Source organism: Blastomyces dermatitidis (assembly GCF_000003525.1).
Source record: "Blastomyces dermatitidis ER-3 genomic scaffold supercont1.4, whole genome shotgun sequence".
In the NCBI taxonomy this organism is placed as follows: domain Eukaryota; kingdom Fungi; phylum Ascomycota; class Eurotiomycetes; order Onygenales; family Ajellomycetaceae; genus Blastomyces; species Blastomyces dermatitidis.
The window spans coordinates 6,106,845-6,121,601 of NW_025544777.1; the positions used below are offsets into that span (position 1 = coordinate 6,106,845).

At 42.4% G+C, this 14,757-nt stretch overlaps 4 protein-coding genes across 4 annotated transcripts; 2 read left to right on the forward strand and 2 right to left on the reverse strand.

Moving 5' to 3' along the window:
- Positions 1 to 541: 541 nt before the first annotated feature.
- BDCG_04658 (uncharacterized protein) lies at positions 542 to 1,497 on the forward strand (the record flags this gene model as incomplete). The annotated part of the gene is made up of 2 exons (XM_045420307.1): positions 542 to 653; positions 740 to 1,497. The coding sequence occupies 2 exons, from the start codon at positions 542 to 544 to the stop codon at positions 1,495 to 1,497; spliced, it is 870 nt and encodes a 289-aa protein (XP_045276439.1).
- Positions 1,498 to 1,883: 386 nt separating this feature from the next.
- Positions 1,884 to 4,222, reverse strand: BDCG_04659 (pyridoxamine phosphate oxidase). The gene is made up of 2 exons (XM_045420308.1): positions 2,965 to 4,222; positions 1,884 to 2,841 (listed from the first exon to the last, which is right to left on the reverse strand). Exons 1-2 carry the CDS (start codon positions 3,361 to 3,363, stop codon positions 2,482 to 2,484), a joined length of 759 nt encoding a protein of 252 aa, XP_045276440.1. The 5' UTR covers positions 3,364 to 4,222; the 3' UTR covers positions 1,884 to 2,481.
- On the forward strand, positions 3,890 to 7,424 carry BDCG_04660 (aldehyde dehydrogenase). The gene is made up of 5 exons (XM_045420309.1): positions 3,890 to 4,878; positions 4,993 to 6,194; positions 6,272 to 6,341; positions 6,395 to 6,483; positions 6,593 to 7,424. The coding sequence occupies exons 1-5, from the start codon at positions 4,820 to 4,822 to the stop codon at positions 6,661 to 6,663; spliced, it is 1,491 nt and encodes a 496-aa protein (XP_045276441.1). The 5' UTR covers positions 3,890 to 4,819; the 3' UTR covers positions 6,664 to 7,424.
- BDCG_04661 (protein phosphatase) lies at positions 7,342 to 9,871 on the reverse strand. Its single transcript, XM_045420310.1, has 4 exons — positions 9,346 to 9,871; positions 8,855 to 9,257; positions 8,427 to 8,758; positions 7,342 to 8,335 (listed from the first exon to the last, which is right to left on the reverse strand). Exons 1-4 carry the CDS (start codon positions 9,494 to 9,496, stop codon positions 8,046 to 8,048), a joined length of 1,176 nt encoding a protein of 391 aa, XP_045276442.1. The 5' UTR covers positions 9,497 to 9,871; the 3' UTR covers positions 7,342 to 8,045.
- Between the last annotated feature and the right edge of the window lie 4,886 nt (positions 9,872 to 14,757).

Here is a 14,757-nt window from a genome sequence, read left to right on the forward strand (position 1 = left end):
CAGCATAGCACAAAATAAAGTACGCCGCTAGCCTCCAGACAACGCTCATCGCTTGCCATGGCTTTCATGTCATCAGGCCAATTTTTCGTATCCTTTCCAGAAAGAATCTCCAGGCCATGATGATTCTGTTACTGAAACAATATTCATGTTGCTGCTAGCTATTTCCTCCTGATCAACAACGCATACAAGGCTTTTGTCTTTTCTCCTTTCATTCTCCCAACAATGGGCTGGTCAAATCCTTCTTCGCGAGGTCCACGGAAGGATTACTGCCAGAACCTGCTGTGCCTTGTCGATTGAAGTTGTTTCTTTCATAAAGCGAAATGTGGAGTAGTCGAGCCATATCATTTCTAATACTCAGGGGAATGGAATGAATGCAAAATGATCGTGGCCAACATCGACGTTCCTATAAAACCTCACTCCCGCATGGGCAATTATGTCTATCAAATCACCATCAAGCAACCGCCCTTTTTCCTCTACTATTCAAATTGCCTCGAAAACTCTCGAATTCCGCCCTCCCTTCATACTTTGCCGTTGGTTAACTATGGACAACCGTCCCCGAAGCCCAACGCCTAATTCCGGTAGCCCATACAAGAATACATATCCGGTCCTCAGAAGCTCTCTTAGCCATGATATCCTCCCAAGGTCAAGCACTGGTGAGCGAAATACACATTGCCATTTGGAAATAACAACAATTCAGTTCTAAAATATTCCTCCCTATTTCTTATTAACCATGATATAGCCTCCAGGCCCAAGGGACCTAACCACAGCAACGATCCCGATGCCGATTCGGAGCCCGAGCACAACCTGTATGGTGAGCTAAGCAGGAGTCAGTCTCCCACTCACTATTCTCCGCGTACTTCAGCGTTCCCAGACGTTGGCAACTCTCGTAACCAGACAGCCTCAGCATCAGCGAATACGCAACCTCGTCGATTCCGTGCTACGGATTTCGGGTCACCAGTACAAGAATCAAAGGCATTTGAACATAATAGCAATTCACTCACCGTAGAATCTAATCAACTCCGGGATCTAAACAGCCGGCTGTTTGAAATCTACACAGATCCGAGCACAGACGCGGGCGCAGATGCAGAAGAACCCGTCAGGGTTTATCACAAGTTACAGCAGTTACCCCCGGCTCTCGTACATCGCCGATGCGGTGATGAAAAAGGGAATGACCACTCTGTAACTGTCAACGACAACAAAGACAAAGACGGCAACAAAGAAAACATTCCTCCCGACACTACCATACCACTTGAAGGAGGAAGGTCAAGGCTGCGCGGGGACAGATACCGGCGACCACTGGGGCAGCTGAATCCATCTGATTTCTACCCTGGCGATATAAGCACGTGCGCGAACTGCTCGCGCAACATCATCGGGGCCGGGGCTGGCAATTTGCGCATGAATGATGATGATGGGGATGTGTTCTTGGGCGGCCCTGGTGCCGGGTGGGCAAGCGGGGCAAACCGGTGCCAGATCCGGTGTTTTAGGTGTTGGAAGTGAACTGGGGTATTCCATTTGGTGCTCTTCCCATCGGAGGCTCCGGATTTGCCCTTTTTTTTTCAATTTTTTGGTGGCCATGCCCCGGAAAATTCTTTTTTTACTCTTGTCCCCGTTTTTGCTTATTTTTGTTTCTTTCCCTTAGTCCTTCCATATGTTAGCATTACCGTTAAATAGAAAAGAAGCTTCATTGATTGAAAAGCTAGCTAAGGGGAGGCATACATAATAGGGGTATAGATAAGGAGCCAAGGATTGAATGGCCACATCGGCCCCAGCTCCTTTCAGGCGTAGTTCCCCCTTCCTTGTTTTTTTTTTTTTTTTCTCTCTTACAAGCAATAGTCCTTTCTTTTTTTAAGCATTGTTTACTGTTTTGTTTTCCTTAAAAAGGGGGGATCTAGTTATTTTCTTACGGGGCTTGTATATATAACCTTGTGTTTTCTATAAAGAGTTGGAATGTGTTGTCATATAGGAAACGTGCAAGCTATATCTTCTGGAAATACTGAAAATACTTATGTCCTTGTATGGAGAATATGCCTCCCGTGGCTTCATTTATTTACTTGTAGTTTCTTGTTATCTCTTCTATCAGAGGGTTGGAAAGCGGCGACCACAGAGTGTCTATTCCTGCATTTTCAACAGTTATACAATAACACTGAAGAAACATATCAAAGGCTTGAAAAAAGGGAAGAGCCTCAATCCATAAGCTAGAATTCACTAGTATATGTCCCTGCTCTGTATGCATATGTAACAACCTCAACGCCAACTATTTTGAATTCTTTTGCTTCATACAAGTGAAACTTCAAATAACAGAAGTGACTAGTAATAGACATAGTTACGCATTTTTACACAAAATGCAAGTAAATAAGGTAAAAAAATACGGCGGGCAGTCCAGTCTAACAGAGACAGATGTAGAAATAGTCTAGATATGAAGATTCAATCATCATTGTCATTGTCATGTCATGTTATTATGTTCATTCAGCTGTAAAACACTTAAACACTCAAGAAACCTTCTCTCATCACAGCCACAGTCATTAACACAGACATCAGCATCACGCCCACCATCTCAATCACCCTCCGATTCCTACAACCCCAGATGCGCACATCAACCCACATCGTCCGCAGCAGATTCCCAGCAGCCCGCTCGCGCATGGCAGCCCGCAGGCCCGGTAAGCCATCGAGGCTGTCGGAGTTCATCTTGACCTGGTAGGCGTGCAGTTCGTTCTTAGCGATCTTGTTGGAGGCCCAGTGGCCCATTGTCTCGCGGTCCTGCAGGTATGGCTTCGGGGCGTTGGTGGTTGGGTCCGTGGTGAGGGCGAGGCGGGGGACGCCGTAGCCGCAGGATGTTTGAACCTATATATATGTATATATATATTTATCAATATAACCCCGGCAATGGTGGTAAGATAAGATTGAAGGGTAGGAAGGTAAGAAAACAAATAAACAGTCTTTTTAAGGAGAAAAGATAAAAACCACCTTGAAGACGTCGAGCACCATGACGGCCCGCGCACTCTCGACGTACTTGTCGGCCAACTGCATCTGGGCCAACATGGGATGGAAGGGCGGCTCATTCCACTCGATGACGGAACCCGTGCAGAAGAGACGCAGGATGCGCGGGGAGGCGTTGAAGGAGCAGAACATGAGGGTCATGCGGCCATTCTCGCGTAGGTGGCTGATGGACTCGTTGCCGGAGCCTGTGGCATCGAGATAGGCGACCCTGGTTGGGGAGAGGACGGCGAGGGAGGCGGCGGGAAGGCCCTTGGGGGAGAGGTTGATGTGGGCGCCGGTGGAGGGGGCGGAAGCGACGAAGAAGACAGGCTGGCGGAGCAGCCAGTCGCGGAGGTCGGGCGGGATGCAGTCGAAGAAGGCCACCATTATTATATTCTTTTATTTGGGGATCATAAAGAAGGGAAGCAGGTAAAATCAAAATTAAATTTAAATTAAATTAAATTAAATTAAAAAAAAAAAAAAAAAAAAAAAAAAAGAAAGAAAGTCGACCATCCCATTCGAGTCCGTGCCTGTGCAGCGACGGTGTGATCTGGTGCCGCCATCGCCGGGGAGCCCGTTCTCTGCAGAATTGCTTCCCTCGAGGATGCGGGCCATTGCTTAGCGCGCCAACAGCCAAGTCGTGGATTACTCGCACGAGTGTGGGAGAAGAATTTAATTAATAAATCCTCGCGACCCGGCGATTCGAACCAGGCACCTTGCAACCGTTCCCGGTTCCGCTGGTTGGGGGTTTTGTTACCCAATCCACAGACACAGAGCCGATGCGGGAGATCTCCATTCGACCACGACAGCCATAATTGGAATTCATCCAGCGCTAATCTGGTATATATTATTACCTATCATGGTTTATCCACCTTCCTTTCAATTTCCGCTATTATTTCCTCCATTCTTCCGTGTTTTATCCGAGGCTACTACGTATTTACCCCGCACGAATAAACTGTGATTGGGAAATAGAAATCGACATGATGAAAGACAAGACACAACATTTGTTTACAAATGATGAAATTATTAACTAGTTGGTAGTTCGCCTAAAACAATAATACTAAAAATAATAATAGTAAAAATAGTAACGAAGTAGTCATGATCATCAACAAGATGATGATTATTGATGATGATGAATGATGATGATGATGATGATGATGATGATCATGATGATGAAAATACTAGGGGTTTGTCGCTGGAGAGGAGGCGGGGGGAAAATAGAACCGCGCTGCGGCCATCAACGGCAAGATGCGGAGGTTCATTTAACATTAATTGAACAAGAATAACATTTTGATATGTTCCATTTATTTATATATACTCTAGTAACTTAAACAGAAGCTTCGTTATTATTAGACTTCCCCCCCCCGCCTTTGCCCTTTGCCCGCCCACACCGCGGCTAGCATGAATGTATTATTGATTGATGTATTTCTATTTCATCCCTAATTGACTATCTTGTCTGGTGTCTGGTATCTGGTATCTTGGTATCTGGTATCTATTATCTTGGGCGGTTCTGGCGTCATTGCCCCAGCAGGCTTGCTCTTTCGGCCGTTATATCTTCTCCTCCATCCCTTCCATTCCCTCCTCCACCACCACCAGTTCCACCTTCCACCTTCCACCTTCCACCTTCCACCTTCCACCTCCTTTATATCACCCCAGGTTTTCCTTTCTCTTCTCTTCTACCATTTTTCAACCCTTCCTTCTTCCTCTCGTCATCTTCTTCCCTCCATCATCTCTTCATTATCTCTATCATCATCATCATCTTCTTCTTCTTCTCATCATCTCCATCATCATCCCTATCAATCTTCATCCCACTCTCCTCAGCTATTCATCCCGCCCGCCCATCATGGCTCTCTCTCAGAAAATCACTACCCCGACCTGCACATACGAGCAGCCCCTCGGCCTGTAAACGAACCCCCCCCCCTTTTTTTTTCCACAAATTTCCCTCTCCAATCTCCTCGTAATATTGTAATATTGCAATATATATATATATACCCATTCTAACTAACCTCCATCCAGCTTCATCAACAACCAGTTCGTCAAGGGCGTCGAGGGCCGTACTTTCGAGACCATCAACCCCCATAATGAAAAACCCATCACCGCCGTCCACGAGGCCACAGAGAAAGATGTCGATATCGCCGTCGCCGCTGCCCGTGCCGCCTTCAATGGGCCCTGGAAACATGTCACCCCGACAAACCGTGGCCGCATGCTCATCAAGCTGGCTGAGCTTATGGAACAGCACAGTGATACCCTGGCTGCTATCGAAGCCCTGGACAACGGCAAGGCCTTCTCCATCGCCAAGATTGACGTCGCCAACTCTGCTGGCTGTATCAGATACTATGGCGGCTGGGCCGACAAGATTCACGGCAAGGTCATCGACACAGACTCCGAGTCCTTCAACTATACCCGTCACGAGCCCATTGGTGTCTGCGGCCAGATCATCCCCTGGAACTTCCCCTTGCTCATGTTCGCCTGGAAGATCGGCCCCGTCATCGCCACCGGAAACACCGTCATCCTCAAAACCGCTGAGCAGACCCCTCTTTCTGCCCTTTACGTAGGACAGCTCGTCGTCGAGGCTGGCTTCCCCCCAGGTGTCATCAACATCATCTCGGGCATTGGCCGTATCGCCGGTGCTGCTATCGCCTCCCACATGGACATTGACAAGGTTGCCTTCACCGGCTCCACCATTGTCGGCCGCCAGATCCTGCAGGCCGCTGCCAAGAGCAACCTGAAGAAGGTCACCCTCGAGTTGGGCGGCAAGAGCCCCAACATCGTCTTCAATGACGCAGATATCGAAAACGCCATCTCCTGGGTCAATTTCGGTATCTACTTCAACCATGGCCAGTGCTGCTGTGCCGGTAGCCGTATCCTGGTCGAGGAGGGTATCTACGACAAGTTCCTCGAGCGCTTCAAGGCCCGTGCTCTGCAGAACAAGGTCGGCGACCCGTTCCACGGCGACACCTTCCAGGGTCCCCAAATCTCCCAGATCCAGTTCGACCGTATCATGGGCTACATTGAGGAAGGAAAGGCCGCCGGTGCCAAGGTCGAGATTGGTGGTGAGCGTCTAGGTAACCAGGGCTACTACATCCAGCCAACCATCTTCACCAATGTCACCGAGGACATGAAGATTGTCAAGGAGGAGATCTTCGGACCCGTCTGCTCCGTGCAGAAGTTCAAGGATGAAGCAGAGGCTATCGAGATCGCTAACAACACTTCATATGGTTAGTGTTTTTTGTTGCCTCTTTCCTCTCCATTATAGTATTGTGGAAATATGTGATTGACTAGCTGGTCTGTTCAGGTCTTGCCGCTGCCGTCCACACCACGAACCTCAACACTGCCATCCGTGTCTCCAACGAACTGAAGGCTGGGTGAGTTTTCATTCTTCATATTTAGTTTTTATACAAAATCTAACTCCTGTCAGCACCGTCTGGGTCAACAACTACAACATGATCTCTTACCAAGCTCCTTTCGGCGGCTTCAAGGAGAGCGGTCTCGGCCGTGAGTTGGGAGGTAAGCCTTGTCCAAGTTTATTTTTTTATTCTTCAGTCTCCGTTTTTATTTCCCCTCTCCTTTCCCCTCTCCCAAACGAGTCTCATCTCACTGATATGTTTGTCGCTAGAATACGCACTCGACAACTATACCCAAGTGAAATCCGTCCGCATTCGCCTGGGTGACGCCCTTTTCGGTTAATATGAAATGAGTATGAATATGAATATGAATAAAATTGAGCGGGGTAGTTATTTGAGCTGACGATTTTTTTTTTTTTCAGCTTTTTTCTTTCACGCCTGTTTTAGCTTAAGTTAGTTAGTTAATTTGATTGATGCCTGATGTATTTGTTTTAGCTCGCTAGTACGGAGTAGCTAGCCTCGGCGACTTGTTATTCTCGCGTCGATTCGAGGGTTGACTACGTAGTACTCTGTACAGCCTTTTCTTTTTGCCCTTGACGGTTCACATTTCCTCTCATGTCTGCTTGGGAAAATTGTCCACCTATCTAACGTAGGAACCAAGTTGCCTGCTTAACTATCTTTCCGTATGAACCAAACCATGCACAGCTTAGCTACTGGAGAATGTGAAAGACTCATGACAAGTTTGTGAAACCCGTATATTGTGGATATATGTCCGCTCACTGAGTGCCTAAGATCTGGCTGGTTCCAACACTACACTTGACTTACCCCTCAACCGTTTATACATATAACAAAAGTGGGGGAGATATATGAGAGGAAAGGAAAAAAAAAATTAAACAAAAATAAACAAATAAAAGTACAAATAAAAATAAAAAGTAAAAGTGGTTGGACGTGGAAACTCGAACGTCCCCTTTTCAGTTGGCATGTACGGTTCAAGGTTTGCTTTATTGCAAGAGTGAGGTAATTGGGCTAGTTGATGGAATTTTGAATTGATATGAGATAAGTTTTATATATCTAACCTTAAGGTATAGTAGTAGCTATCTTGACATGGAAAAGTAAATTGTTAGATACGTGTAACTCTGCGTGCCTGTTCTGATTCACATGGATGGGATAGGTACATGTGTATAGGGCGAAGGGGATATATACATGTAGGGAGCATGGGGAATGAAAGATTATAGCAGTTGTTTCGCCAGTAGCAAGTTCATGTGCACTATATATATATCTATGAGTGTCATACCAATAGGAAGACGAAGGAAGAGAGCAATACGCAAACGATGGTCTGTCAGTGTGAAGTTGTAAGCTCCTCTCAAACATTCTTCACACATCCTTGTATGTCGTTTTTCACTATTTCTAGAGCATATGTAGGTAGGTATGTGGATAGATAGATGGATGGATGGATGGATGGATGAAGAAGATACAAGGATATCATATCCAACCGGGAGCACAAGTCCAAAAGCACGCTGTGCAGCGGATGAATGAAACTGGCTTGTATATATATACAGCGCAAAACAGCGCGAGAAAGGGGATGATGGGGATACTCGAAGCTGATATGAGACAAAAATAGAAATAGAAAAAGGCATCACCTCATTAAGAAGTTGGACAAAATGGGAAAAGAAACAAGGGGGAAAAACCAAATTAGAAAAGAGGAGAAAAATGTAACAAGAACATCTATAAGAAATACTCGCTCCTCCCGGGCCTCATATTTGGCACATGTCTCATATCATCCGGCACCTCCGAAAATAGCTTGAATGTCGGTTTCAAGTCCTCGCCTATCTCGCACACGGATGCCATATTCCCGCATCGGTAGCAGTAATTCGGCGCGCTCCATACAGTGACCACGTTCTGCTTCTGGAAGTGATATTTGTAGCCCTCATTCACGAGCTGGTGTGCGCGCGCTATCAGGGTCAGGTCATTTACTTGGCAGAACTCTTCGGCTACTTTGTCGCCAAATAACCAGCCTAGAAAATTGGAAAAATTGGGTATTTGTGTTAGTCAGTTGTTCAATCTGACGGCGCACGCATCTTTCCAAAGGTTAGGATAGCAACATACCAGCTCCTCTCGGGCTCACGGCCCACGTCTCTACATCGTCCGGGTCCGACCAGACGAGGTCGCAGAAGGCCCCTTCATGTGGAATCTCTTGAGCTCGAGCAACCACCCGCACCTGGTCTAGTGTCCGAATCTCTGGGCTCAGGCCACCATGTACGCAGAGTACTTTCCCGTCCACTATTGCCCCAAGAGTCATAAAGTCAAACACCTGACAGCACGCTTTCCACACGGAGGCGTTGCCATATTTCTGAAAACATTCTTCGTAAAATCCGTATACCTGTGTGATCTGTCGGGATTCATGGTTGCCCCGGACAAGCGTAATTTTTTCTGGGTATCTAATCGAAAGGGGTACCGTTAGTGCCTGCGACATAAAGGGGTGAGGGTAGGAGAAGACAGCAAGTAAAATGAGGAAACGTTAAGGGAATACAGACTTAGCCTTTAAACAGAGCAATAATGTCAATGTCTCTAAACTAAAATATCCTCTATCCACATAGTCTCCCAAAAATATAAAATTCCCGCTGGGCACGCCGCTCAATTGTGATGTGTCCTCCGACTTCTCATCGGCAGCAGAAGAAGCGACATTTTCATCTGCGTCGCTAGTATTCGGCCCGTCGACATTTTGCCTAATCTTCCTTCTTAATTTCGGATCTGTGATGGAGGAAGGTGGCTCGATGTCATCTGACGTGATAATAGTTGGTGGGGCTGTTGGCGATTCGACATTGCTGTCATTCGGCATACCACCCGCAACACGGAACAGTTCGAGGAGGTCGTAGAATTGGCCGTGGATGTCGCCGCATATTGTTACTGGGGCGGATACCGGCTGGATGTTTGACTCTGTAGATAGAAGAGGCTTTAGCAGCAATTCCGCCATGAGCTTGAACTTTTCTTTCAACGCAGAATAGAACAACTCGGGGATATGAACCTTCCATCATGAATTCCTTGACAATCTCACATAGCTGCTTCATATGATGTTCTGAGAGATATTTACAATCTTTCGCAGCTTCAAGCCACTCGTCTGGACCCGCGTTTCTCTTCAACCTGGCCGGTCCCGGCTGGGGGACGTTATGTACCATCCCGGAATTAGATATCGCTTTATTTAAAATCAAAGAGATATGTGATATTTCGTGATTTGGCGGAGTGAAGTTTCAATTCGTGTATGAGAGGGAGTGAAAGTCAGGAGTGGGAGTCAAAAGAGTCCAATCAGCTCAGGTAATAATCGTTCGTGGAGTGGTGCGCCCAAAAGAAACACCAACGAAGGGCAGTCAGTATATCATAGAGCGTATCCGCAAATAGTTAGTTATGAGTCTGCGTCTAGCGATGTGAGAGAGTCGGGCCATATGCCATGGATGCCAAATAATCACGGGAAGATGAAGCGAGTTTCGTGATGCTGGGTTGGTAAACTTACGTCACTGTGATACAATGTAGAACCGGGATTTGGCGCGCTGGCAGCCCACTAGGGCGTAATCAAAATACGTAGATCCGCAATATGTATTTCCAGATCACTTTGCAGAGGCAGATATTTTATATACTGTGCATATTTGGTACAGATAATCTGTGTGGTATAATATAGTACATTGTTCAAATTCTCCTCTTCACTTCCAAATCCTATTGCTTCTATGAGTTAGTTGTATCATCTTCCGCGATCTCCCTGCAGTCCGCCTTAAGAGTCCGAGGTTTTTCTTGCGCTTTATCCGCCGTTTTATACATCTATCAATAACCCCGGGGTCTCTTGCGCCAGCGCATTTCTGTCCCATACTTCTCTACTACGGCTTCATACCGGCTTCGTGACTCGTGGTCCCTTTTCTTCCGCGCTTCTTTCGCAATAATAACAGTCCGAGCCTCTTGCACAGTAGGCAGACCATACATTTTGCAGCTTGTCTCGTGCGCCTCCGTTCCCGTGCATGTGCCATGCGTGTGGTCTTGCTGTTTCGGAGCCCGTCAATTGGAATAACCATTTCTGCACCATTTGCGCAGGTGAAGCGGTGGTCGCATGTTGCTTGGTCTAGAGAGACGGAGTAGTCTCCGGAATAATGGTAGGTATACGTTCTGTAAAACCATCTCACTGGACAACAATACATGTGGCCTCGTTCAAGATACTGATAGTTTGTCTATATAAATCTGTCAATATTCTGAGAGAAGATTAATCTTTGATAGATATCAGATGTTTCTGACTGTATTCAACTGCTGTTAAACCTGTGACAGTGAGTATTCATTTTTAATTATAAGCTTATTAAGTGCTTGATAATCAATACACGGCATGTGTTGGGGGTCCCGCGGTTGATCGGCCCTTCTACCAGCAGTGCGCTGGTGGTGATTGAGCTCTTTTGCCCTAGTAGCCTACAGCAGTGTATACAGAAAACTTGACCTCGCTAAGTGCGCCACTTGACCTCATTACATAATCATGACCCTGACCTCTGTTGGGGGTCCCGCGGTTGGTCGGTGATTACTACACCTACCCTAGTCACGTGCCACCCCAACCTATCCATTTAGTGTAACTTGTTGGCCCTTACGGCCGTTGCGGTTAGCGATCCCACTAGATCACGTGACCCACCACTATATTATGTTCCTGTAGATAGATCTATTAATACAATCTTTAACTATTCTACAGATTATAGTCTGAATGGCATGTTTTTCTTTTTAAAATATTGTATCAATATTTTTTAATGAGAGATAGTTTATTTTTTTTGAAAAGACTCTTACTCTTTATTAGAGATATTTCATTTTCTCTGAATCTGTCAGTCAGTAAATTTATATACTTTATATTTTTGAGAAAGTATATTCTTCATTGTGAAGAATATCACTTTTTTATTTTTTTTTTTTACATATCTAGAAGAAGTAGAGTTATCTTAATATAAGTAATATATCTGTTACTTCAGAGTTCAGCTCAAGGCTCAGAATTACATACTTCACTAGATAACTCATAGATAGAATAATCACTCATTATAAGAAGACTTCTGACTTACAAGATGAGACTGAGATCAGTTTTCATCAGAGTATGAAATTTGATAATGAGATAACAGAGAAACTTCAGAATAAAGAAAAGCAGAGTTAATATTAATATTTATCTGCAGAATCTGTTCATTTTAACTCATTAAATTCTTCATCATTTCTTACTCTCAGAATGCTAACTTTTAATAATGATCTGAATTAATCTATCTATTGCATCACAGGTAATTTTATAAATCTTATACAGATAATACTACAGAATCAGATAACTGCAGCTGAAATCACTTAATATCTCACTATATCTGTCTCTGTATAAAGAGACACTACAAGAGATGAGTTGTGAGAATATCAGAAGAAAGTTAAATATACACTAGATATCAAATCAGTAATCACATTTAATGACTTTAATTATGAAGTCTGGTATATTGATATATTAACTGATATAGAAGTTATTGATAAAATTAATATTCTATTGAGAACTCAATAAGAATTCTCTTTTACACATTATATTAACTCTGAGAAGTGAAGAATTCATTTCAAGTCTTTATATAGATGTATGCTATCAAGTCTTATTGAAAACATTTAAATCACTATTAAAATCTTGAAAGCTGATAATACTGTAGCTCTGTGAGACAAGATTAATATTAAATATACAATTGTAAGAATAAGTGCTCGCAGGCGATTATTCGGGTGTTTGCAGCTTGATGTGATATATACTATTAACTACTAGAAGTGTTCATGATAGAAAGATAAATATAGAGATTAAATGTATAATAGTATTCAAGCTGAGTTGTGAATAGTATTCATGAACTTCAGTCTATATAGTTGTGTATAGTCAAGAGCTGCTAGCTCTATTAATTATATGAGAGATAGAAATAGAGATAAAGAATCTGTGAGAAGTGAGATTTCTTACATACTCTTCTCTCTCTAAGACTTTGTCTGTAAAGCCTTTCACTGAGTGACTTCATAGTCAGCTCAGCACTGCAGTGATACTCACTAAAAATTCTTTATATCTATAAAAAACCTCAGTGAGGAAAAATCTCTTGTTACTGTGAAAAGAAAAGAGTCTGTCACTTAGTTTCTTATTCTGTAAGATTCTTTGTGATCTACAGATTCTTCTCTGACTATTATACAGATTTATCTCACATCTTTCATATAGAAGAATTTCAGTTGACTCTCAATTATTTTCATGAGATTCTTGTGTAATTATTACATAGATTCATCTCACAGATGAATCACTCTCTGTGAGATCACTCTTATTAAAGAGAAACATTTATAAGTTAATCTTTCATTCATTCTTGCAAATCATTGCTCTTTAACACTGTAGAATTGTGAGGAATTTTCCATTCTTTCACTAACTCTGTAGAATTGTAGAATCAAGATATTCACAGTCTGTAATTACTCTTTGTAGTTATATAGAAAGATTCAGATCTGTGATTTACAATTACTCTTGTTTACTAGAGTGATCTGACTGTTTCACAGAATCACTCACAGTGTAAGTAAACCTCTCTAGAGTAGTATAAATATCTCAGATCTGTCTATGAAATCTCATCTTCTTTTCTCTTTTTCTGTAACAGCTCTCATTCTCACAAACTGTGAGTATTCTCATTTATTCATGAAGTGTTTTCACTCAGATGACAGAGAGAGAGTGTTTCTAACAGTGATCACATATTAATTCAAGAACTTTTCAAGAATAAAAATTTTTTCAATTTCAATCTCTTTATAAATAATATTTAATCATTACTAAGCTTCTTATGAGCATCTCTGCAACTTCTCTAATCACTTTTTATCAGCTGATAAAGCAGAGACATCATCACTTATGATTATATCTTTATCTCTCTCAGCTCTGTCACTGCATCTGATCTTCAGATCAGCAGTCAATTCTCTATCTCTCTCAGATCAGTCTCTGACTTCAAGCAGCACAGTCTCTCTCTTTACTGTAAGTCTTCTTACAAGTAATTTCTTACAGACTCTAGCTGACAGTTCTTGTAAAGCTTCTGATGTTATCAGTGTCTTCTGCAGCTCTGCAGGTCTATGACTATCTCTTTTCTACTTACACAATCTCTGACCAGGCATATATAAATATGTCTAGATTCTCTATCAATGATTCTTGTACCACAGTGCATTTCTGCAATCTCATTGTCAATGAGAGATGAGTCTTCAGATACCTGTAAAATTCAGATAATCAAGACAATGCAAATATTATGAATTCATGATAGAAGTTAATCTGAACAGATAAGTCTTCTCTCTGCATTCTCATTGTTTTCAGACTGAATACTTCAGCATAACTGAGAGAGTGAATACAGCTTTATAAGAGATATCTGATCACATATACAGATGATCAGTCTTCAAGACTCTGCTGTAACTATGCATATTCTGATGTTCAGCTTCTCTGAAGTCTGTGCATTTCTGACAGTCTTTATATCAAATACAATAATTATCTATACTGCAGATATAATGCTCTCTGCTTCTTTGAAGAGAGAAATTGATAGTTATGAGAAGATTAAGTGTTATGAATATTGATAATATAAGTGTGAGTTTTCTTTATTTTTTCTTTATTAATCTCTAAATTGTATTTGCAGCTCTATTTATTTTCTTGTTTTTTAGCTTTAATAAGAACATGTTTTCTTCTTTTCTTATGTACACTGCAGACTATTCATCTCAGTAGAAACTCATCATCTTATAGACTAGAGTTTATAAATAACAGTATTAATATCTTTATTATAATCAGGTTCTTAGCAAAGACTGTATTATTCTGACTTATCAGAATTCATAGTATGAAAGTTATGTCTCAGCTTCTACAGATATCTTATCTGCTCAGATGATTCTCAAGTAAACTTATTCATCTTATCAGAATATTCTTATCACTGAATCTTGAATCAGAGCTTATAATCTTGCTTCTCTGAGTTAACAATCTCTTTGACCTGATATTCTCTTTCACTCTCTAGTGCTTTACAGACAGAGTGATGAGTCACAGAATTCTCTTCTAAGAATTTCTTATATTTATAGAGCAAAGAGACATGAAAAACATTATATATCTGTAACTCAGATAATAATTTCAATCTATAGAACTGTGAGCTAACTTTCTTTATAATCTTATAAGACTTTGTCTGTAAGAGATTCAGCTTCTTACTAGATCTCTATATAATGATGTTTTCTAGACTCAGTCAGACTCTATCATCTTTCTTAAAACTCTTTATAATATACTTAAAGTCATAGTATCTCTTCTGATACTCTTAAGCCTTTCTCAAGAATTTGTGAGCTTTCTTCTGAATCTCCTGAATTCTCTCAGCTCATTCACAGACATTATCACACTCTATAGTGTACTCTCATGAGTTCATTAAGATTATTCACAGATGAGTCTCAGTGAGCATCTCAAAGAGAGTTT

Coding starts and splice junctions, on each gene's coding strand:
- BDCG_04661 (XM_045420310.1), bottom strand. CDS start 9,496: ATGGTACATAACGTCCCCCAGCCGGGACCGGCCAGGTTGAAGAGAAAC. Junction 9,258..9,345: donor CAAGGAATTCATGATGGAAG/GTTCATATCCCC, acceptor TTCTATCTACAG/AGTCAAACATCCAGCCGGTA. Junction 8,759..8,854: donor TTGCTCTGTTTAAAGGCTAA/GTCTGTATTCCC, acceptor CCTTTCGATTAG/ATACCCAGAAAAAATTACGC.
- BDCG_04660 (XM_045420309.1), top strand. CDS start 4,820: ATGGCTCTCTCTCAGAAAATCACTACCCCGACCTGCACATACGAGCAG. Junction 6,342..6,394: donor TCCAACGAACTGAAGGCTGG/GTGAGTTTTCAT, acceptor AACTCCTGTCAG/CACCGTCTGGGTCAACAACT. Junction 6,484..6,592: donor TCTCGGCCGTGAGTTGGGAG/GTAAGCCTTGTC, acceptor GTTTGTCGCTAG/AATACGCACTCGACAACTAT.
- BDCG_04659 (XM_045420308.1), bottom strand. CDS start 3,363: ATGGTGGCCTTCTTCGACTGCATCCCGCCCGACCTCCGCGACTGGCTG. Junction 2,842..2,964: donor TGGTGCTCGACGTCTTCAAG/GTGGTTTTTATC, acceptor ACATATATATAG/GTTCAAACATCCTGCGGCTA.